At 42.7% G+C, this 23,941-nt stretch overlaps 2 protein-coding genes across 9 annotated transcripts in view; one reads left to right on the forward strand and one right to left on the reverse strand.

Moving 5' to 3' along the window:
- Positions 1-1,522, reverse strand: part of AGL (amylo-alpha-1,6-glucosidase and 4-alpha-glucanotransferase) — a 47,068-nt gene extending 45,546 nt beyond the window's left edge. For 3 of the 5 annotated variants that reach the window (XR_013544267.1, XM_020807128.3, XM_078391764.1), the window contains exons 1-2: positions 1,111-1,371; positions 440-592 (exon numbers count right to left, since the gene is read on the reverse strand). Coding sequence is in view for 4 of the 5 variants with exons in the window: in XM_020807128.3 (XP_020662787.3) it covers positions 440-521 (82 nt within the window). In the remaining variant the exon portion in view is untranslated. Of the gene's footprint in view, positions 1-439; positions 593-734; positions 919-1,110 lie in introns of those variants that run through there. The other 2 variants (XM_072997943.2, XM_020807129.3) reach the window with 2 other exon arrangements.
- A 17,003-nt stretch (positions 1,523-18,525) lies between these two features.
- The window catches only part of FRRS1 (ferric chelate reductase 1), a 32,878-nt gene continuing 27,462 nt past the window's right edge, over positions 18,526-23,941 (forward strand). For 2 of the 4 annotated variants that reach the window (XM_072997944.2, XM_072997946.2), the window contains exon 1: positions 18,530-18,667. The gene's annotated coding sequence lies outside the window, so the exon portion shown is untranslated. Of the gene's footprint in view, positions 18,668-18,925; positions 19,034-23,941 lie in introns of those variants that run through there. The other 2 variants (XR_012086499.2, XM_072997945.2) reach the window with 2 other exon arrangements.

The raw sequence follows: 23,941 nt of genomic DNA on the forward strand, positions 1-23,941 counted from the left end.
TCCATCATGCAGCCAAACTCCTTTCTTAAACAGCTCCATCCATTTCCTCACTGATCGGTAAGTCTGCAGTAGGAAATAGTAAATCTCTTTATCTTCTCTGGGAACCAACTTTTTTCATGACATATTTTACTTCTTAAAATCATTTTGCAGACAAGGAAGGATTTTTGCTGGCACACAGGCCTCCCTTTCCCCACACAGAAAACACAGGTTCTACACTGAAGTTCAAACAGAGACCTCTTTTTTGTTAAAAGTTACTTTATTCTCTATGGGGTTGGGTATGTTGATTTTGGCACAAAAGAGACTGGAGGCTTGGAGGGATGAACAGGAGATTACAACTGGACACATTCCCTGTTGCATAAGGCCAGTCCAGGAACATAAGTTGACAAAAACCACACACAAAATCAGGCAGGCAGGCAGGCAAGTCCTTTTCGCTACTGACCTTGTTCAAGCCGGAAGAGGGTCTTGTCCAGCTTCTCCATGTCGTTCAGAAGGAGCACTCGGGTTTGCTTACCATGGGGCATCTTTGCAACCTGAACTTTTCCGCGCTTGTTGTAGGCAGCCGAAATTAACTTGACTAAAACCGGAGTGACTCCTAAGAGGCAGAAGAGACAGATACACAAGCCGGCGGTTAGAAACATTTTGGGGGGGAGGTTTTCTCCAGGCCAAGAGAAGTAGGGTCACCTTGAAAGCCTTCCCTAGTACCACAGTGGCAGGCAAGCCACGCACACACTTACATTTTCCCCCTTCCTCAAACCAAATAAATCAACTTGGCCGGGAAACTGAAAGAGGGTGGCGAAGGAGGGGCCGGTCGAAAGATTGCCAAGGGCGCGGGAATGGTCTCTCTCCGGGCAAAAAAAAACCCCTTCCCGGGAAGCTTGCAAGCGGGCAGTTGCAACCCAGGTCTTCAGGCGGAGGGAGGGTTTGGCTGCTAAGCCTCTCGGACCTAAAGGGCTGCCACCTGTCACTCTTCCCCCTTTGCACAATGCGACCTGTCCTGGCGCCACTGACTCGCCAGCCAGCCGCCCACCCACCCAGCCTTCGCCCCTCATTATCCTCCCGCTCCTGCGGTCTATAAATATCAAGCCCAAAGCCAGGCCGCCCTTCACTCACCACCGGCAAGGACGCGGCAGGGGCTCGAGAGCTGACAGGGAAGCAAAAGGTCTGGAGGAGGCAGCTAAAGAAAGACCTACATACAGAGAGAGAGAGAGAGAGAGAGAGAAGAGGGAGAAGGAGAAGGAGGAAGGGCTACGGCTAAAAAGGGGAAGCGGTTCGACCTCTTCAGGGAGGGAACGGGCTGGGGGGGGGGTGAGAGAGAGCGAGTAGCCCCGCCTGCTGCTTGGAAACCTTTGCAGGGAAGCAGGCTGCTTGCAGTGCAGGAAGCGGCCGCGGCGGCGCAGGCCTTGCAGAGCACCGGCCTCGCCTCTCGCCCCTCTTCCTCCTCCGCTGGAGGCGGCGGGTTGGGCGCGTTCCCGGGTTCTCTGCGGGGCTGGGAGAAGGCCGGAGCTCTTCCTGTTGCTGCTGCTGGAGCGGGGTGGCGTGGGGGGAAGGCGAGGGCGAGAAGAGGGCGTCAGAAAAAGGAGGGGTTAGAGACGCCGCAGCAAAGGGTTTTTTTAATTTTTTAATTTTTATTTTTATTTTGCGAAGTGGAAAGCAAACATCGGGAGGGGAGGTTCCGGTGGTGGATGGCTCTTTCCCCTCCAGCTACGTGCCTCTGGGCATGAGAGACAGGCCTCCCAGCTCTTCGAGAAACAAGTAGCTTTAAAGCAGGGGCCGCAAAACTTCTTGGAAGTGGCGCATTGCTGTCGGAAGTCACGCGTCCCTTTTTTAAAGAAAGGCCTGCGGGGAAGTGAAGGTTTCCGAATGGGCAATGTTGTGATTTTTTATATTGAAGAGCATTCCTGCAGTAAGTAGGAAAGCAACCACAAAAGAGGCCACCACCTCTTTCCCCATGGCTTAAAAGTTCAGAATTCTAGGTCGGGAAAGTGCCTAGAATGCCGTGCCAGGGAAACGGGCAAAATTTCACTGTGGAAAAAAAGCCCCAAGAAAAAAAATACAGGTCTTTATTGCTTAGAGCTCTGGAAACTTTGCCATCCTTGTGTTAAAAGTACAGTACAGAGCTTGCCCACAGCGCGCGGGGGGGGGGGAATGAAACTGATGGCATACCCTCGGTACAAGTGGTGCCTCGCTTAGCGATTGCCTATTAATTGGTGGTCCTGCATAGTTTGACTTACAACAGTATATGATTTGTATTTACATCAGGACTAAAAATGTTTGTTTGCAGTCTTTTTTTAAAAAAAATGATATAATGTCTAGACTACTGCCATAATTGTATTTTAACATATTCTCCATTTGGCTAAGCAGTGAGAAGCTTCAAGGGCAATGTTATCAGGTTTATTTCCCTTGCAATGAACACATAATGGAGAGAGATGGTATCTTCATTGTATTCATTTAAAAACAAAATTACACAAGCAGAGCATAGGAAGAACCAAGCAGACGCTCCTGCAAGAAAGCAAATTTGTTTTCCCTATCAGATTTTTGGAGGATTTGATGTTGCATCCTAGGCTGCTTCAGACAATCAACATCTTTCTCTCAGTCTCTCTGTCCCCTAATCTAACTGTTAGTTCCCAAGTTATCTGCCATCCTAGACTTCTGCCCATGCAAGGAACGGCCCATTCAGAAAACCACTTAAGAATTAAAAACAAAACATTATTTCTGTTTCTAGAGACGGTGTTCAGGTGGGCAAAACAACACTGTCTGAAAAAGTAACTGCCCCGGGCTATGAAAAACCATTGTACATAAATAAGAGTGGAGCTGGAAAAAGTTCTGAGAAATCACAAATTCAGAGGTATTCTGAAAAAGAGGTTTAAAAAGGAAGCTCTAATGGATGGATGTGCATGTGTATATGTGCATGCACACTTGAAGCTGATCAGTAAATATGTGGCTATGGAATGTTCACTGCTGAAATAAAAATGAGAAAGTGGGGGATTAAGAATGAGATATTGTGGTGGAGAGCATAGATGTCAACCCAGTCAACCCCAGCTTTTGCGTAGTCAATGAAGCAGAAGTAGATGTTTTTCTGGAGCTCTCTGGCTTTCTCCATAATCCAGTGCATGTTAGCAATTTGGCCTCTAGTTCCTCTGTCCTTTTGAAATCCAGTTTGTACTTCTGGGAGTTCTTGGTCCATATACTGCTGAAGCCTTGTAGGATTTGGAGCATAACCTTGCTAGCGTGTGAAATGAGTGCAATTGCACAGTAGTTGGAGCATTCTTTGGCATTGCCCTTCTTTGGGATTTGGATGTAGACTAATCTTTTCCAATCCTCTGGCCACTGCTGAGTTTTCCCAACTTGCTGGCATATTGAGTGTAGCACCTTAACAGCATCATCTTTTAAGATTTTAAATAGTCCAACTGGAATACCATCACCTCCACTGGCCTTGTTGTTAGTCATGCTTTCTAAGGCCCACTTGACTTCACTCTCTAGGATGGCTGGCTCAAGGTCAGCAACCATACTATCTGGCTTGTCCAGGACATTCAGATCTTTCTGGTATAATTCTTCTGTGTATTCTTGCCACCTCTTCTTAATGTTCCTTAAATCTGTTCTTCACTTCCACTGTGTATTCATAAGGGATTTGGTTTAGATTATACCTGAAAGAGGAGAGTGCAAAAAGCGGTCTTAAACTCAACATAAAAAAACCCTAAGATCATGGCCACTGGTCCCATCACCTCCTGGGAAATAGAAGGGGAAGATATGGAGGCAGTGACAGATTTTATTTTCCTGGGCTCCATGATCACTGCAGATGGAGACAGCAGCCAAGAAATTAAAAGACTCCTGCTTCTTGGGAGGAAAGCGATGACAAATCTTGACAGCATCTTAAAAAGCAGAGACATCACCTTGCCAACAAAAGTCCGAATAGTCAAAGCTATGGTTTTTCCTGTCGTGATGTATGGAAGTGAGAGCTGGACCATAAAGAAAGCAGACCGCCGAAGAATTGATGCCTTTGAATTGTGGTGCTGGAGGAGGCTCTTGAGAATCCCCTGGACTGCAAGGAGAACAAACCTATCAATTCTAAAGAAAATCAACCCTGAGTGCTCACTAGAAGGACAGATCCTGAAACTGAGGCTCCAGTACTTTGGCCATCTAATGAGAAGAAAAGACTCCCTGGAAAAGACCCTGATGTTGGGAAAGTGTGATGGCAAGAGGAGAAGGGGACGACCGAGGATGAGATGGCTGGACAGTGTCTGCGAAGCAACCAACATGAATTTGACACAACTCCGGGAGGCAGTAGAAGACAGGAGGGCCTGGTGTGCTCTGGTCCATGGGGTCACAAAGAGTCGGACACGACTAAACGACGATACCTGACTAGCCCAGTGGTTTTTCCTACTTTCTTCAGTTAAAGCTTGAGTTTTGCTATAAGAAGCTGATCATCAGAGCCACAATCAGCTCCAGGTCTTGTTTTTGCTGATTGTATAGATCTTCTCCATCTTTGGCTGCAGAGAATATAATCAATCTGATTTCGGTATTGCCCATTTGGTGATGTCCATGTGTAGAGTCGCCTCTTGTGTTGTTGGAAAAGAGTGTTTGTGATGACCAGCTTGTTCTCTTGACAAAACTCTATTAGCCTTTGCCCTGCTTCATTTTGACCTCCAAGGCCAAACTTATCTGTTGTTCTTTTTATCTCTTGACTCCCTACTTTAGCATTCCAGTCCCCAACAATGAGAAGAAAATCTTTATTTGGTGTCAGTTCTAGAAAGTGTTGTAAGCCTTCATAGAATTGGTCAGTTTCAGCCTCTTCAGCATTAGTGGTTGGTGCATAAACTAGGATTACAGTGATGTTGAAAGGTCTGCCTTGGATTCATATTGAAATTATTCTATCATTTTTGAGATTCTATCTCAGTACAGCTTTTCCCACTCTTTTGTTGACTATGAGGGCTGCTCCATTTCTTTTACAGGATTCTTTCCCACAATAGTAGATATGGTAATCGTCTGAATTGAATTTGCCATTCCTGTCCATTTTAGTTCACTGATGCCCAGGATGTCAATTTTTATTCTTGCCATCTCCTATTTGACCACATCCAGCTTGCCAAGGTTCATAGATTTTACATTTCAGGTTCCTGTGCAGTATTTTTCTTTGCAGCATCGGACTTTCCTTCCACTTCCACGCACCTCCACAGCTGAGTGTCCTTTTGGTTTGGCCCAACCTCTTCATTAGCTCTGGAGCTACTTGTACTTGCTCTTCCTTAGTAGCATATTGGACACCTTCCGACCTGAGGGGCTCATCTTCCAGCATCATATCTTTTAGCCTTTTGTTTCTGTTCATAGGGTTTTTTTTTTAAGCAACGATACTGGAGTGGCTTGCCAGTTCCTGCTCCAGGTGGATCGCGTTTTGTCAAAACTCTCCACTATGACCTGTCTGTCTTGGGTGTCCCTGCATGGCATTTCCCATATGTTCTCTGAATTACTCAAGCCCCTTTGCCACTACTAGGCAGCAATCTGTGAAGGGGAATTCCATGCAAGGTATCATTTAAAGGGGGATTTAATCTAAAATAGCCAACATTATAATCCTATAGTACAAAACGCTGGTAAGGCTGCACCTGGAGTTTTGTGTACAATTCTGGTTGCTGCACCTCAAAAAAGACATAAGGAAAAGGTTTAGAAGAGAGCGACTAAAATGATGACTGGGCTGGGACACCTCCCTTATCAGGAAAGGCTACAGCGTTTGGGGCTCTTTAGTTAAAAGAAAAGGCACTTGAGGGGGGACATGATTGAGACGTATAAAATTATGCAGTGGAAGGATAAAGTGGATAGAGAAAAGCTCTTTTCCCTCTAACGCAATACTAGAAGCAGGGGACATCCACTCAAGTTGAGTGTTGAGAGAGTGAGAACAAACAAAGGAATGTATTTCTTCACCCAGAATGTTGTTAGTCTGTGGAACCCCTTGCCACAGGATGTGGTGATGGCATCTGGCTTAGATGCCTTTAAAAGGGAATTGGACAGATGCCATCACCACATCCTGGAGGAAAGGTCCACTGCAGGTTACAAGCCATGATGAGGATGTATCATGTCCAGGCTTAAAAGGAAGGTGCCTCCAAATGCCAGATGCAGGGGAGGGGTATCAGGAGACAGGTATCTAGTTGTCTCGTGTGCTCCCAGAGGCATCTGGTGGGGCCACTGTGAGATACAGGAAACTGGACTAGATGGGCCCTTGGCCTGATCCAGCAGGGCTCTTCTTGTGTTCTTATGTGCTGCATATGGCAACATTTTCTTGCAGCCCCTACTTGCCAAATCCAGCTGAGCAACAACTGAAGACAAAACTATAGTGAAGAATAGTGAAGCTTCACCTGTTTTAAAATGCTGCAGCCAGACTGTTGACAGGCACTGGTTATAGAGGACATGCAACTCTCCTATTATAACAGCTTCACTGTTTCCAGGCTCCATTCAGATTGCTGGTTTTGACTTCTAAAGCTTGAGTCCAGACTATCTGAAGCACCTTGTCTCTCCATTTGAGCCACTGTGGATTTTCAGGTCTTCTAGGAGGCCCCTCTCTCAGTCCCAGTACCCTCGGAGGACATGAGCGGGCCTTATCAGTGGCTGTTCTCAAACTTTAAAATGCACTGGAAGCTAGGTTGGGCCACTCCTCCTTATCTATCAGGCAAGGAGCTACCTTTTGAGTCAGGCTTTAAAGCAATATTAGGGTTGCTGGCTGGATAGCTCAGTGAATTAGAGGATGGGAGTTCAAATCCCCACTGTGCATCCTGGAACAGCACTCCACAGTCCCAGGGTTCCCCCAAAGAAGGGAATGGTAAAATGCTTAAATAAATAAACCAAAATTAAAATACGTTCCTAAGGTGCCACAGTACTTGCACAGCGTATTAAGTAACACATGTCTTTATGTTCAATTGTATGTTAGGACTGGGATCATCTGAAACAGTAATTACTTGGTGGTGGTGTGGCAAAACTGCTCAGCTTTTCTCCAGGTTTGCATTGAAAGTTGTCAGCCATCAGTGTACTGCAGCCACTCTTACAGCACAAGCAGACCAGTTGCTTACAAGTGTCTCACCAATGAAATATTTTTAACTGCACAGGAAAGGTTAGCCCTGCAGTAATCAAAGGTCAGCCTATTTTCAGTTATTGGAAACACACTCTCAAATTTCCGTCGCTGGTGATGCATTTCTGTGCTTGGAAGGACATTAAGAGTGTGGCATGAAGACAAGAGTGAAACCAGAAAATTGAGATTAATGCAACGGGTGAAATCCAATGCAGTTTTTCTGCTGACGGAACAGCTTCTTCCAGCATAACTGGGAAGGGAAGGGATACTGCATCCTGCACACACAACATAATGTCTGATAATTTTTGTCTGTGTAAAGGACCTGGGGTATTTGGCTGCAGAGGAGACGAGAAAGGATGGAAATCTTATTGTATAAGGGTACTTTACAAATTTGGACCTCAACCAACTTAATTTGCAAATTGTGCCTCCTTATAGAATGGGGGGTGGGCAGCTTATATACTTCTAGGTAGGAATGTTGACAAGTCTTTGGGTCAGAGGCCAAGTCTGAGACAAAGTCTTTAGTGCCAAGCCCCAAGTCTGTGTCCCTACTAAAAACAAAAATTTTCCCCCAGAGAAAAGGGAGGGGTGAATGGGTTCTGACCTGCAAGTTGAGTCCAAGTCCTTAAAAAAAAGCCTGAGTCGAGTCGCCAGTGCAACTTAAGTCAGATTTGACAGCGAGTCCTGTGATTCGAGTCCCCATCCCTGTCTCAAAGTGTTGTTGGATTGCAACTCCAAACAGCCCTGGTCAGAACATCCAACAGGGATGGGTGATGGAAGTTGGAGTCCAAGAGTGGCCCAGATGGTAACTAACCTTGTTACAGAACCTGAACAGAATATATCAAAGACAGATATGTCCTTATAGCACCAAAAAACAACTTGTTACCTTCTTGGTAAATATTTTCTGGGGAAAACTCTGGAAGAGAATCATAAAGCAGTCATTGTGCAAGCACCTAAAAAACAATGCAGTAATAACTAGAAGCCTACACAGATTTGTCAAGAACAAATCCTGCCAGACTAATCTGATCTCATATTTTGATAGGTAACTTCCCTGATAGACAGAAGGATGTATAGACACAGTATATCTTAACTTCAGCAAAGCTTTTGACAAGTGCCCCATGATATCCTGATTAGTGAGCTAACTATGTGTAGACTGGATAGATCTAGTGTCAGGTGAATACACAATTGGCTACAGAATCGTACTCAAAGGGTGATGATTAATGGCTCCTCCAACTAGGGGAAGGTAACAAATGGGGTACCCCAAGGCCCGGTGCTCTTCAACATTTTTATTAATGTCTTGGATGAGGGAGTGCAGGGAATGCTTGTCAAATTTGCGGATGACACAAAATTAGGTGGAACAGCTAATATCCTGGAAGAGAAAAACTGAATTCAAAATTATCTTGATAGGCTGGAGCACTGGGCTGAAAACAACAGAATGAAATTCAATAGGGATAAGTGCAAGGTACTGCACCTTGGAAAAAGAAACCAAATGCACAGTTACAAGATCTGGGATACCTGGCTCAGAAATACTACAAGCAAGAAGGATCTTGGATTTGTCATAGATCACAAGCTAAATATGAGCCAACAGTGTGATATGGCTAAAAAAAAAAAAGGCAAATGTTATTTTAGGTTGCATTAACAGAATGCATTAACATTAACATGTACCTAGAAAAAAGAACAGAAGTAGTTTCCAAATCCTGCAAGGTGCTAGTTTCAGCACTGGTTAGGATTAATCTTTAGTATTGTGTCTAGTTCTGGACACCACACTTCAAGAAGGATGCTTACAAATTAGAACAAATTCAGAGGAGGGCAACAAGGATGATCAGGGGGCTGGAAATCAAGCCCCTTGAAGAAAGACTGAAAGGACTGGGCATGTTTAGCCTTGAGAAAAGAAGACAGAGTGGTGATCTGATAACACTTCAAATACCTGAAGGGCTGTCTTACAGAGGAGGGGCAGGATCTGTTCTTGATCATCTCAGAGTGCAGGGCACGCAGCAATGGGCTCAAGTTACAGAAAGCCAGATTTCAAACGGGTATCAGGAAAAACTTCCTAACTGTTAGAAGAGTAAGAAAGTGGAACCAGTTACCTCGAGAGGTGGTGAGTGCTCCAACACGAGGCATTCAAGAGAAACTGAGCAACCACCTGGCAGATATCCTTTGATTTGTATTCCTGCTTCGAGCAGGGGGTTGTACTTGATGGCCTTATAGGGTCCTTCCAACTTCACTGTTCTGTGATTCTATGATTCTGTGTCATTTGGAGTTCCTTAGAGGATTCTTCACATACCCCTGGTCTTGTCTACTTCCTCTGTGTCTAAGCCTGGTTGCTACTGCTGCTGATACACAAAGGCCAGGTGATGTCCTGTTCTCCATCTGCATCTTGCCTTAGGTGAACATCTCTAAACAGAAACACACAGGTGCCTCTAGGCCGAGAACAAAAGTACTTTCCATTCCATAATACAAACATCCCATAGTGAATACAAACAACTCTGTTTTTATATCAAACAGTTATCTGTTTGGAATACACATTTAAAGTCCCTTCACAAATAGGTACCTTGTGTTTTCAGAAATGAAAACCAATATTTCACTTTGATTCCCGGACAAACATCTGTACATACATTTTATCCATTTACTTGTTATATTTGTATATCTTCTTTCCTCCATTGAACTCAAGGCATTGTATAGGATTTCCTCCTACCCACTTTACTCTTACAATAATGCTGGGAAGTAGATCAGGCTGAAAGAGTGAATGGCACAACATCATCCAGTGACCTTCATGGCCAGGTTGAATTTTGTTTTTGTTCGTTTGTTTGTTTTCTTTTCCAACAGAAGATTTAGAAACATAGATATATAGCACAATGCACATTTAAACAGTAAACATAAAGTGTAAGACTCTCTAATCATCGAACAATGAACAAAGATAATCTAAATGCAAAAAAGAAAAAGCCTAAGGCTCAACATAGAAGCAATCTTGTATATTTGAATAATTCTGATGAGATCCTATTCATGAGATCCCATTTTTATTCATTTTCTGTTCCTTTACTGTAGGATTTTTACTTTCCACTAATTATAAAATAAATTCCAGCTTAAATAAAAATATGATTTTTCTTGTCCCATTAGCCTCTTACTTAATCTATCCATTTCTGCACTTTATAATATTTTTTTAATGATCATATCATCATTTGGTGGATTTTCATCTTTCCAAACCTGTGCCCATAATGACCGAGCTGCTGTCAAAACATGTAGGATTAAATAATAGCTTTGTCTATCTACAGGGGATGCAGATAACTTTCAGGTGCCTGCATATCAGTGACACCTGATACCTCTGTCTTGGGAATGAGCTACAATTGCCACAACAATATATGGATGAAATTTCTGAATCCTTCCCCCTTACTGCATATTCCATATCTCCTAGCCTAAGGAATATTTCTAGAGAAATCGGTAGCTTGCATGCTTTGTGGAATTTTACTTGGTCCTAATAAATAGCTCGGTGAGAATTCAGCTCCCCCCTGTTGAATTTCATTCTATTGTTTTCAGCCCAGTGCTCCAACCTGTCTAGATTGTTTTGAATGTTATTTCTCTCTTCCAGAGTGTTAGCTGTTCCACCCAACTGAGCCCATTTAGACAAGCCCTTGTTCGTTTGTTTATATTCCACCTTTCTTCTTAAAAAGAACCCAAGGTGGCTAACATTAGAGCTTGTCTATGTGGGCTCAATTGGAGCAGGCTGGTGCAGGCTATATAGGGTAATTTAGGGTTGGATAGAGATCCTGTATGCCATTTGGTTCAATACCTGCATCCAACTTGCATAGACACCTCAAATGATCCTATTTGGTCCAGCTCCTTTCTCCATGGTAGATTTCACTGTAGGCAGAGTCTCAACCCGGCCTTTAAGAAACATCAAAGAAAACAGGAAAAAAAATCCCTTCCTTGCCCCCTCCTGTCTCTTGTCTCGTTTTTTTTTTTAAATTCTGATTCAGCATGTTAGCTATTTCTTAATACAGTTACAACAAAATGTTTACTTCCTCTGCTAAGCCATGGAGCAGAGGAAGTATTTAATTTCCCAATAATATGAGCTGGCTTTCTTCTTAAGCACCAATAGTCAAACTGAAAAAGGAAGGCAAATTTAAAGCCACAAGCTCCATTTTGGTTCATTTCCAGCAATATGTGCTGAAAACAAACCAAAATGGAGTGATCCTATCCACACGAAAAAAGTAGTGGCCCCTAACAGGGACGCTGAAATGTGCAGATAGCAATAGAGACAGGCTGGTTTGCCGTAGCAATTTACATTGTGTGATCACCAGATAAAGGAGTGAACCAGACCATCCCCTCAACAAACCAAACAGTGGTATAAATGCCCATCTGATCACACCCTTACTCTAATTTTTGTATATAGATGTCACGATCCCCACGTGGCCCCTGATTGATTCACTAAACTAAGACCTCACGGTACATATCTTTCAGCTGCCACCAGTAGATTACATCAACATAGTTTATTATTAATAATAGAGGTCCAGGCAATGTGTCATTTTTAAAAGAACCAAATAGAAATTGTTTATTGTTACAGATGATGATAGTTCAAGCAATGTTGTTAACTCTTAACAAACATCCTCCTCTATCCACTCTCAACCATCACTCCCTTGCCCAAACTCTCAACTTTCCTGACTTCCCCTCCTTCTGCTGAGTCTCTTATATCTCGTGACTCCACCCCTCCAGCACTCCCATTGGTCTATGCAGATAGCATATGAATATTCATGCCTTGGGTGGATGCGACAGGAGACATACCATCCATCCAACTATTAGGTCAGCTCTAAAGTACTGTACAAGGAAACAATGGAAAATTTTGTGCTGTGTTCACCATGATAAACATGTAAATGATGAAGGTGAAGTGGTGCTTTTCTGTTTGCAGCAAAAGTTACACAGTGCGTGTGGTGTAATGGACCAGCATGTTGGACTTTGACTTGGCACATCTGGATTTATATCTTTGCTTGGCCATGAAGTCCACCCTGTGGCAACATGAGGGGGAAACACTGAGGTGTATGGAGCAGTGACAGAGTGCTGGAGAACAGTGCTATATAGGCCGTCCTAGACTCCTCTGAGCTAACCTATCACCTTTAGGTGTTGTGATGGGTTGTCATTTGATGTCGACATAATATTCAAACCTACACAACTGTAATGTCTGAATTAGTGTAAGATTAAATGGTTAATGGGTAGGGGGGCATACATATAATTCCCACATCCACCTGGAAGACTCTCAGATCTTTACATGTTTAGCACAAAGCTCTGCTGCAGAGCCTGTAAGTCCATTCAGCTGAATGCACTTACACACGTGTCACAACTGAGAATCTGGATAAAGCAGAGTTCCTGATCATAGAAGCACCATAATGATGTCCATCCAAACATGTTCCAAGGGACTTTCACATTAAATATGTTTCTGAGTGGAGCGACAACAGAGGGAATAATGCTTGCATCTGCTCCCGCCACTCTTTTAGCGCTATTCAGATTCAAGTACTGTATATTTCAATAAGGCTTCAACTGCCAGTCCATTCACTGTTTGTGTATCACCTGGTGGGAGGAGATTGCCATCTTGTCCCTTGCCTCAAGCAGCAAAATATCTTAGGTTGGGTCTCCATGGTTGACGATATCATCAGGCAGTCTGGTACGGCTGCCTCAGGTGTATGACTCTGAATTTAATGAAGGGGGAGAAAACTGTTGTTTCATTGATCGTTATTCTATGGTTACTGTTGAAGGGAGGAAGAGAAGTGCTTGTGGGATTTTTGCCTTAGGGTTCAGAATGACATGACTGACCACAGGTATTATAACCATGTACTTTGATCTGGGGGAGGGGGGCAGGGAAGAAACTCATCTGTAATTTCACTTCAGTAAAAAACAACGGTTTGGGCTAGCTCTAGTGAGGGAATGCACAAATTACTAGTCTGGCAACAAATAGAAGGAAATTATAGTACAGTATCTGGTGCCATCTTGTGGTGTCTCCATGAAAAAGAAGCCTTCTGGTTCATAAAAATCAAATGCTTAGGAACTAGATGGCATAAAAAAAGAATTGGGTCATTTAATCATTTATAAATACTATTACATTTCTATCTACAGCAGGATTTTGAATATGTATTTCTAAAAATGCCACCTTCCACTAAGCGGCACCACAATTTCTATCGACACATGAAGAGTTTCAAAAGCTGCTTTGATAGGGCTATATGAATGAGACAGTGTTTCTTGACCACATTCATTAGTGCAGCCAAAGGGTGCAAATGAGAGAAAGTTAAGCAACCTGAGATGTACAGTCTTCTTTAGGATCTGGTACAGTAAGGTGGAGATAGGCTGGTACAAAATCATATATGCACTCAGTGTAGCAGAAATGGGGATAAAATTCACAAAACTGCACCAAAAATGTCAGCTACCCCCTCAATGTTCCTTTAAACAATACAAGTATCCACCTGTTACTAGGATTTTATAGTGATGGCACTATGCCACCCACAAACATAGGGAGCTGATCAGTGCATGTGAATGGGGATATGTTTTCAATGCAGGACACCTGCCTTCTTCACAACAACGGCACCACAACCCCTGCGCTCCACGACTTTCCCTGACATAGTCAGCAATAAATCTGCTTCTCTTAATTTCCATGTATCCTTCCAGGCACACGGATGCCATGTCATACACCGCTTATAAGCAGTGTTCTGTACAATACACAAAAGCAGCAAAAGGGGGGAGGATTCAGGACACATACAATAATGGATGCTCTCTTCCCTGCCCACTAACGTTATTGACCTCCATTCGCTTGCGGAGATGAGAAGCAGGAGAGAAAAAACACACAATGCTGCATTGTGCTTTAATGAGCAGAATAACTTTCCAAATTGAGTGCTGGCCATACATACACACTGAGTGTCCACAGACGGAATTGCACAAGAGCACTCCTTCCCATAAAATACATGGGAATTATTGTGGAACACATGCATGTCGAGATACCTAGTGTGGTGCAGTAAACAGAGAGATGGACGACTAGGACTCAGGAGGCCTAATTCAGGATACATTTCCTTCATTTTGTATTTTCTGGCCATGTCTCCCCCCACACCCCCTGAGAGGACCCAGTGAAGGTTCTATGTGGAAGAAATATCTCCCAAGGAATCTGAACCCCAGGCAACTGTGAACGCATATATAAAGAGGTCCCCTAGACCACTGGTTCTTAACCTTGGGTTACTCAGGAGTTTTGGACTGCAACTCCCAGAAGCCTTCACCACCAACTGTGCTGGCTGGGGTTTCTGGGAGTTGCAGTTCAAAAACATCCGAGTAACAAAGGTTAAGAACCACTGCCCTAGACCAGGGCCCTGGTACAGCTAGGGGTGCTAAGGGACAAAGTAGAGAGACACCTAACCCTGAGCCCCATCTCTGGCCAGTTAATAGGTGGTAGTGGAATGGGATTGCTTGGGCAAGAGAGACATCATCCCCAAGAGATATTCCTTACATGCACACATATACAATTTCAGCTATAAGAATGAATGATATTTTTAAATCAAAATTTTTGCTAATCATAATTGAAAGTTAATTATACTGCCTGGAACTAACAGAATTTCCAGAGTAAATGTGAGTGGGTAAGGAGGGGATTTATTGATTATTCTTCAGGATTAGAAAAAAACAACAACAAAAGAAGCAATTTCCTGTTCATCCCCGTGAATGACCAATTTTCCACATAAGATATTTTACAGATAGCCACTATGAAAGCAAGTGTCTACAGCATTTTGAAGCAGACAAAATTAGACCATCAACACCAGATGAAATATGTGCCTCTGACACAATTCCGTCAAATACATTTTATTTATTACTCTGTAACATTTATATCCCACATTCTACCATAAGATTATAGGACAATAATCAGTGGCATATAACAAAATAAAACCATGCAATAATTTAAAATACATAAACATTATTTCAGAAAGTGAAAAAGAACTTAAAATATATTAAACAATGTAAACATTTTTAAAAACTTCACAGCCTGCTCAAATCAAAATCTTTAAACCCCAGAGGCTCTGGTTCTAGCTTGGTGCTGAAATCAGCATTGGTGCCAACTGAGTGAACAGCATTTCACAGCTGAGAAATCCTTTTCCTGTGTTTCCATAGCATTCACAATTGTAATCTCAGAGCCCAGTTAAGGGTGGCTGCGGGGGGGGGGGGGGCGGAGGTGTGACCTCAAGAAGAAGGAATTTGAGGAATGGTAGGACGGATGTTGAAATTTCCAGACAACTACAAAAGCCCTTGTAGGAATCACCTACAAAGCTCATGTATGAGGTTATTTGCATGCACCAATGGGAGTTGTTGGGAGGCGGAGCCAGAGAAACTAGAAGGGAGGGGTGAGGCAGATAAGAGCAGTTTGGCAGTTAGTCAGAGACAGATAGTGAGAGAGTTTGAGGTGAGAAGTCAGTTAGAGAGTTAGTCTGTGAGGAGTTAAGGGAAGCAGTTGAGAGTGTGGAATTGATAGAGAGTTAAGTGTGAAACAAGTCATTACAAAACTATTGAATACTTTAAAGTCATTGAAGAACCTGTTTATGTGACCTATATCCAATAAACCTGTTTTGTTAAACTTTACACGCGGTATGGACCTCCATCCTTCTAAATAAATATTGTTGACAGAGATCAACGGGTGGCAGCGTAACAGGGAGTGTGGAGTGGGCCTTAGGTTAGTGAAATAATTTGGGGACGTGCAAGAGGCACATCACAGCCCTGTTCCATTCTTCATGTAGTTGCCTTAGGTTAAAGGGGGAAATATCCAAGGAATCCTTGGTGGGCAAGGATAAGTAAGGCAAAACCAGGGGTGGAGAATCTGCAAGCCTCCAGATGTTGCACTTCAACTGTATTTACCACCGGCTGTTCTGGCTTTGGGGTTAAGAAAGATTCAGTCCAAAAATATTCAGAGGGCCACCTGTGCTGTACCCCTGGGCTGAGACTTCTTCTGTCCAACTCCTGGGTAGCTCAGTGGCTTAGATATCTGGCAGCGAAGCCAGAGGTTGGGAGTTCGATTCCCCATTGTGCCTCCTTGATGGGATGGATTTGATCCATAAGGTCACTTCCAGCTCTGCAGTTTGATGATGATTCTCCTGTACAAATCCACTCATCTGTATTAACAGGTTTGGGATCACCACATTGAATTAGTAGTTGTTGCTTGAGCTAAGTTACAAACTGTCCAGAAAACACCTTGCTATGCTGATTTAATGGTGTGTGGGACTAGTAATTCTCAGCAAATTACACACTCAGTTTAAAAACCTGAAAGCTGGACTAGATTCAGATGAAGAAGGAGTAAAATTGGTGGAAGAAACATCCATAATTTAAGATATGCAGATGACACCATCTTACTGGCAGAAAGCAGCAATGACATGAAACTACTGTTAGAGAAAGAAGAAAATGCCAAAGCAGGACTGCAGTTGAACATTAAGATACAAATTATGACCACAAAAGAATTACACAACTTTAAGGTTGACAATGACAGAATTGAAATACTTAAGAGATTTTTGAATACCTTATGTTCAGTCATCAATCCAAACAGTGACTGCAGCCAAGAAAACAGAAGAAGACTGAGACTAAGAAGGGTAGCAATGATGGAATTAGAAAAGATAATCAAGTGTAAGGATGTGTCACTGGAGACCAAGATTACCCACCCTGTCATATTTCCAGTCACCATGTATGGGTGTGAAAGCTGGAAAGTAAAAAAAAAGTTGACAGGGGAAAATATTTGTTTGAAATGTGCTGCTGAAGGAGAGCTTTGCAGATACCCTGGACTGTCAGAAAGACGAACTAGTTTGTCCTACATTAAATCAACCGGAAAGCAAAAATGATGAAGCTGTGGCTGTCCTACTTGGGAGGACATCATGAGAGGGCAGTATTTTCTGGAAAAGACAATAATACTGGGAAAGGTGGAAGGCAGCAGGAAAAGAGGAAGAACAAATACAAGATGGACAGACTCCTTAAAGGAAACCACAGGCTTGAGTTTACAAGAGCTGAGCAGGGCATTTTCATATGTCAGGAGCAAATGGATGGCACACAGAGCAACAAGCCACTTCATAAATTTTCCAGTGATGCAGGTGACCAGGCAATATATTCCAGAAGCACTGGCGCTATATAATAGACAGTGTCACCAGCACAGTGTCACCAACCCTAGCACAATTTCTCTGATTCCTAGTACACAGTAAACAAGGTAAAGTCATTGAGGAAATATGAATAGGATCCTTGGTAGTTTTAGAAGAGGTAGTTGTGTTAGTCTGTGCATATCAGGCCAAAGCAAAAGAAAAATTAAAAATAAAACAAAAATGTTGAGGCACCTTAAAGACCAACGGCTATACAGATCTGAGCTTCTGTGGATATGTCTGCTTTGTCAGATATCCTTGGTGTGTTTGCTCCTTTTTCCCATTCCTTCTCACGTACAATTCAATCACACAGACAGATGTAATGTGAGGACTTTGGATCCCAGCCTGACCTCACCAATGTTACTCACTTGTACCTGATCTGTGGAGTGCTGATGATGGCAGTGGGCAGTTTGGGCAACAAGCCACAGGGAGGAGAAATGTTTTCAGAAAGAAATGGCCATTGTGTTAAAAACAAAATCAGTATGAAGTCCAATTTTACTTGGAAGTAGATTCCACGGAGTTTGCTGTCAAGTTAAATGCAGAGCTTAGAAAGTGAAACAAGGAATATAATGGTAAGTTGAAGCCACCCCTTCCCAAGCAGAGGATGGTTCCAGCATGTCCCATAAATCATTTTTCTTAGAAATCATTTTTCAAACTGTGAAAGTGGGCATAGCATTGCAGTAGTATTTTTTTTATTATTATTTGTACGATCAGCAGATCAGATGCGAATCGCAGTAGAGCCTCCTTCTCCTGGACAGACTTATATAGAAGTAAATGTGGAGATGACTGGAGCTGCCCTAATGCCCCAGCCTGATCCTGTGGCGGTTTGCTCCAACCCTGGTGTCTATATGGTTTCTCTTAATAATAATAAAAAATGCTGAATTATGGCAACTTCTTGCAGGGTTTTGTGGGCACAGAGTACTACGTACTCAGAAGTGTGTTACCATTCCCTTCTATAGGACTGCCCTGTATCCAGGTAACTTAACTGACCAGCCGGCAGTGTTTCCCACAGGAGCAATGCATTTCAATAGGCAGTTTGCAATTCCCCCTTTTGGGGTGAGCCTTACTACAAAGCAAGTAAACAGCCCTACACTCACCACTGTTATGAGTTGCTTCCGAAGCGATAAATATACGCAAGCAGCGATAACATCAAAGATGTAATCAGAAGTATGCCTGGGATCGAGGTGTCGTAACAGATTAACGCTGCCTCTCCAGGACACCAGTTCCTGAAAGGGCACGTTCGGTTTCTCGAGAAGTTGGGTTGGTCCCCACCCACCGTCCGAGGGAGCTTCACGTGGGAAAAAGCAGGCAGAGCCTCGCGTACTTAAGCCGGCGGAGAAGAAGCGCGTCTCTGCGGCCAGTCCCTTGGCGGGCTGCGTAGGAAGCGCGGCGCTTTTTAATTCCTGGTTTGTCACAGAGAGGGTTTTTTGTTTTTAATCTTCTGAACCAAAGGGCAAACTCCAACAGTTAACTGTAATCTGTGTGGATAGTGTTCGGTAAGGTAAGAAACGTGCATCTCTCCTGGCTTTTGTTTGTTTTATACGAGATTCAGTTTCAGGGTTTAAAACAGAATTGTGAGGCGCGTAAGAAAGCCGAGGTTACGCTTAGGTGGATCTCCTGAGGTGACTTCTCTGAATTTCCATCGAAAGCGGTGGTAGACGAGTTGATGAACACAGAGCCTGCGAGGAACTGTGTTAAGTCGCTTCGTGGGGATGCAGAAACGCTCGCTTGATTCGAATTAACCAACGAGATTCACGTGTTTTTGGTCTGAGTTTTCGCTCTTGCTGCAAACACCCAAAGTTACGGCGCAATGGTGTAACTTGTAGGTTTGACCGTGGGAAGGAAACGTGCATGGACGAGACCGCAGGTATTGAACTCCGGTCTTGATTTGTTCAAGGCACTGGCTAGGCCGGTTAAGCCTCGCTAGGTTTCGTAATTTGTGGATTTTACTTTAGGGCTCCCCTCACAGTTTCCCTGTAGCAAGACGTTTTGGGAGCAAGGTCAGGAATAGTGAGTAAACATTAAGGAACATTGTCAGCCTTCCCCTATTTGGTTGAGGTACCTCAGATGTAGGTTGAAAACAAATATGTGAAAGTTAAACTGTTTTTCACACCCAGGACCACAACCAGCACCTTACTAGTGAGCTGCAATTTGCCACCACGGATTATACAAGTAGCTGGCTGGATATCTTAGTTTTGGTATCTGGCTGGGGAGCCAGAGGTTGGGAGTTCGATTCCCCACTGTGCCTCCTGGGAGAAGAGCCAGCCTATGTAGCCTTGAGCAAGCTGCACCATCCCAGGGCAGCATCCTCGGAAGAGAAGGGTGAACCGCCTCTGAGTATTCTCTACCTGGAAAACCCTGAAAAGGGTTGCCAGAAGTCAGATGATGATGATTACAACTTCCCTTATGGAAGTGTAAATCCTGATAGGCTTCTTGCCTGAGAGTTTAAGTGACTCAACTGCAAAAGGGGGTGCAGTGATCTATCCGGCTATTCACCAAGTCTCCCCCCACTATGTCCTTTTGTATCTTAAGGTGGGAAACCCAAACACTAGAAATAGTGGAATCTAATAGCACATAATTTCTATGAATCTCTGGCATATGTTTAGCAGGGATTTGACTATATGGAGGTGTGTGTGTGTTGATCATGAGTCCAGATATTCTCTTTTGAGTGTACACATACTATGGCAGCAGAAAGCCTGGCCCAGGACAGCACCAAATTGATGCGGAATTCTTGTACAGATTTTGAAAGAGATACAATATCTTACAAGTATGTAGTTGGTTCAGCTCTTGACTATGAAGACGGTCTGCACACAGTCCCCTTCTATTGTCTTCAGTACAGTAGGACTCCTTGCCAAGTATGTGAATGGAATTGACTACAGATAACTTTAGCTTTTGCTAGAATTCCATACCCTTCCTACTGCAAAGGCTCTACTATAGTAGTACTTCTGATTTTGTTCAGTTTTTTTGTGCACTCAATGACTTTTATTACAATTTTGATTGATCATTACTGAAGAGGCTCAACTGCATGGAAGTCTTGGCATCTTATGTAGATCTTCCTTAAACCATTCTAGCCTAGTCTTGCGAGAAGGGAGACAGGCTTGAGCTCCCTGCCATCCTGTGTCCCAAAGTCAATGATATCCCTAAGGTATTAGCTATTCCCTTCTCACCCTTTCTCCTAGGTAGAAGGCTGACACTAAATTACTTGGCACCGATCCTCAAAATGGTTGATATGGCTCCCTGTGGGGGTGCTTGAACACTGAACTGACTATGCACAACCATTTCAAAGAGCCTCCTAATCTAGTTCGTTATATCTGTCAGACGTCACCCTGGATACCACCCTGTCCCCCCAAATCAGTAGGGAGGCAGTTAGCTTATCTGTATAACTTGAAAAACATTCTCCAAGTTATCTTGGCTAGATTGCCAGAGGTAGCATACAGACAAACTTGTATGGCAGCAGTTTCCAGACTTTTCTAAAAACTGCAACAGAAATATGGGAAGTATCTTAAGCAGATGTTCTGTAGGAGGTTATGAAAAATGAATCAGAATGTGGTGGCTACTGAAACACATAATTTCTCATATTCTAAAGTATAAACTGGCTGTTTCTCATATTGTTTCTAGGACTTTGGTGGTTGAAGATACAGGCCTGGATGTATCTGGATATTTTTAACCTATGGTAACAACCTGTTTAATGGGCCTTGTAGCTTCTTATGGTTATTCATATATTTATTATCAAGCAGCCCTACTGAGGGCAAGGGGCTCAAATGGATGGTTCAATTCCTGTATTAAAAATTCTACCTAAAAATTTGATGGGTCCTTGAGCAACTAGTGTTTTGAAAACCTCTGAATAAAAGCATCATGCAATTTTTTTAAAGAGTTGCTGCATTATAATTATTAAGACAGTTGGGATTTTTTTTCTAACGTAACCACTGGTTGCAAGAAATGTTGTAGTGATGTGCTGGATATGCTTACTGTCAATTTAAGCAAGCAAGATGTCTTTTTCTCCACCCTGAAGGAAGGAAATGTTTTTCTCTCTTTCCTAATTTCCAGTGAGAGCTGGAATAGTGAAAACTGTAAATATATATTTCCATAAGCCTTTCTGTCTAGGGCCAATATTACTGGATTTAACTTCTCTTGACTTGTATTTCTTGCGTATTCTCTTCATCTTGAATTTATTTTACAGCATTTCATCTAGTTTGGTTTGAGTAATATCCTTGGTGGGTAAAAGAGGTGTTAATATAATTATATATGAAATACAGTATATGAAAACTCTTCTTTTTCTGTAGTTTTCCTTCTGTACTTCTATATATTTCAAAAATAATTTTAAAAAACATAATTTTTAAAAGTTCTTTTTTGGAACACCAGCATTCTAGGGAAGACAAGTAGTTCAGTTTAACTGGCTCTAGACTATATCTCCCAATGATTTTTAAAAAAAGTTAGGTCCATTGTGAACAGTTTTCAGACTGAAGATTCTTTGCCTTGGTCACAAGTGTATCATATCCGGGTTAAGAACCAGGACTGGACTTGAATTTCACAGAGCTCAGTCAGAGGTCTGCCTGGCTGTGGAACTCATTTGGGGCTGTCGGAGTCAAATCACCATTGATAGAGCTAACATACTTAATATGGGCTCTGTATGAACAGAATGAGATGGATATGGAGCACACTGTATTGAGCTTCTTGTTGTTTGAACATGAGAGAAGGACATGCAACAGAGAAGTTGTTCACTAATAAAAATGCATTTTTGTATTCTGTAAAAGTTGCTTAATGACTGTGTTTGAATAAATCCTGACTGGGAATACTGAGTCTTTAAACATGTCTGTTTTGTTGGGTGTATCTCTGTACAAATATTTCTTTGTCCAATGTGGTTCTAGAAAGTCAGATTTCCTTAATCTTTGTCTCTTGTTAGTTTCTGCCCAGCCTTATCAGGTGTTAAACTCCTCTTTCTGACTCAGCCTTGGAGGGCTCAGCTTGTAAAGTCCACATTGGTCGTTCTGATGTAGCAATAGCCTGACAGTCTGGATTTCTCAGTAGCAAACAAATGACAGCCGTCTAATTTGCATCACATGTTACCTGTCTTAAGAGGAGCAATTCTGTGCCTGGTGTGCATTGCAAACATGTCATTCTTGTGTTAAAGCTTGAATTTTCCTTTTAAATTATAGATTTAATTATGTTAAATTAATGGCAATAATATAATTGCTAACTAATCTTGTTGATCCAGATTGCATTTGCATAACTATGTCTTCTGCATGTTACTTCCAGTGTAGAGTCAGCTTAACAGCAGTCCTATCCTTAAATACAGCTGCTGATGAGCAAATTAAGCCCATATTTATCATCCAGTGACCAAACACAAGGCAAAGCTAAATGCAAGATATATAGGTAAGGGGCATCATGTGGTGCTGTGACAAACAGATGGCCTTCAGCAGATGTGGCAGTACCTCTGCAAAAAAACATCACAATTATATGGTCTAGTCTGACAACAGCACATAGTGGTTGCTCACCTTTTTGTACAGTATTAGAAAGGTGGCTGCATGGATGCCTCTTAGGCCTTACCTGCCTCTATCATTCTGAAAATCCTTTCATGTTCTTGTAGCTGTTCAAAGTTTATCTTCGCTTTTGCCAGGCTAGCACCTAAATACTTTTTGTTGTTGCTTTTGCAGGAAGAAAGTTGTAGGGCAACTGTAGCATTGAGGGAAGATCCAAGATACGTAATGGCCTCCACTCTCAATGGTTATCAGTGAGCTCATGACCATAGTTGTAGAAAAGCAAGCATTACATCAGGCACGGGCTTTCTCTCCTTGAAGGCATGTTCTGTTTGGAAGATTATCCTCCTTATGTCCAGAACCCTAAGAAGCAAGGGGATGTGCAGAAGTAATTTTGGGAAGGGCCAAGTCTATTAATGATATCGTACGTCTTGTTTGCTTGACTGCACTTTTATCTGTGTACATTTAAAAGAATGCCAGGTGTAGGATTCCTTGTGGGATCAAGCCCCTTTCCTTGCCTGCTCCCTCCCTCCCTTGACACTCATACTAGGAAAGGAGAGCAGAGATGTTGAAGCCCTAAGTCAGCAGACTGAGCAGGCACACCTGTGACGTGGTCAGTTTTCTCACTGTGATAAGATGCATTGTCTTTCTTTTCAGTTGGAAGATTTTCAGTTTTGCATGTATAATAAGCATTAGCTCGTGTAAGTGTCTTCTTCTCTCCTTCTTTGATGATATTTCTTTTTATTTACGGATATAGGTTCCCTCCCCGCACCTCAGAAGTGCTAGAGACCTTTCCAGACCGATAACTACTATTGAAATAGCAGGAATAAGAGCCTGGTTACTTAGCTCTGAAGAGTATATGATTACTGTAGCCCAGTCGGGAGGGTGGATATGCACACATTTTAGACTAGCTCTTGGTAATCCATAAAGTGTTAGTTTAAGTTGTCTTCTGTTGTGGGTTTGATCTAAGTTTTAATTTTCTGGTATGGTTACTGGCAACATCTGACAAAGGGTAATGTGGACTTATGTGACTATTCCAAGAATTTGATTGCTGGAATTGCCTTTGGTGTAAATTTCTTGAGATTCCTATTTAGTTTGTCAGGCCAGGTCTGAGGAAGTGGACTTGTTCACGAAAGCTTACATCAAGGCGTAGCAGTTAGTCTTTATGGTGCCACAACAATTTTTCTTCTCAATTTTTTTTATTTTTGTTTTGTTTTGGCCTGATATGCTAACACAGACTAACACAGCTACCTTTTCTAAAACTATTGTAGCTTGCTACAGTTGGAGTAATTCTTTCC

This window comes from Pogona vitticeps, chromosome 4, assembly GCF_051106095.1.
Source record: "Pogona vitticeps strain Pit_001003342236 chromosome 4, PviZW2.1, whole genome shotgun sequence".
NCBI classification, from domain to species: Eukaryota; Metazoa; Chordata; class Lepidosauria; order Squamata; family Agamidae; genus Pogona; species Pogona vitticeps.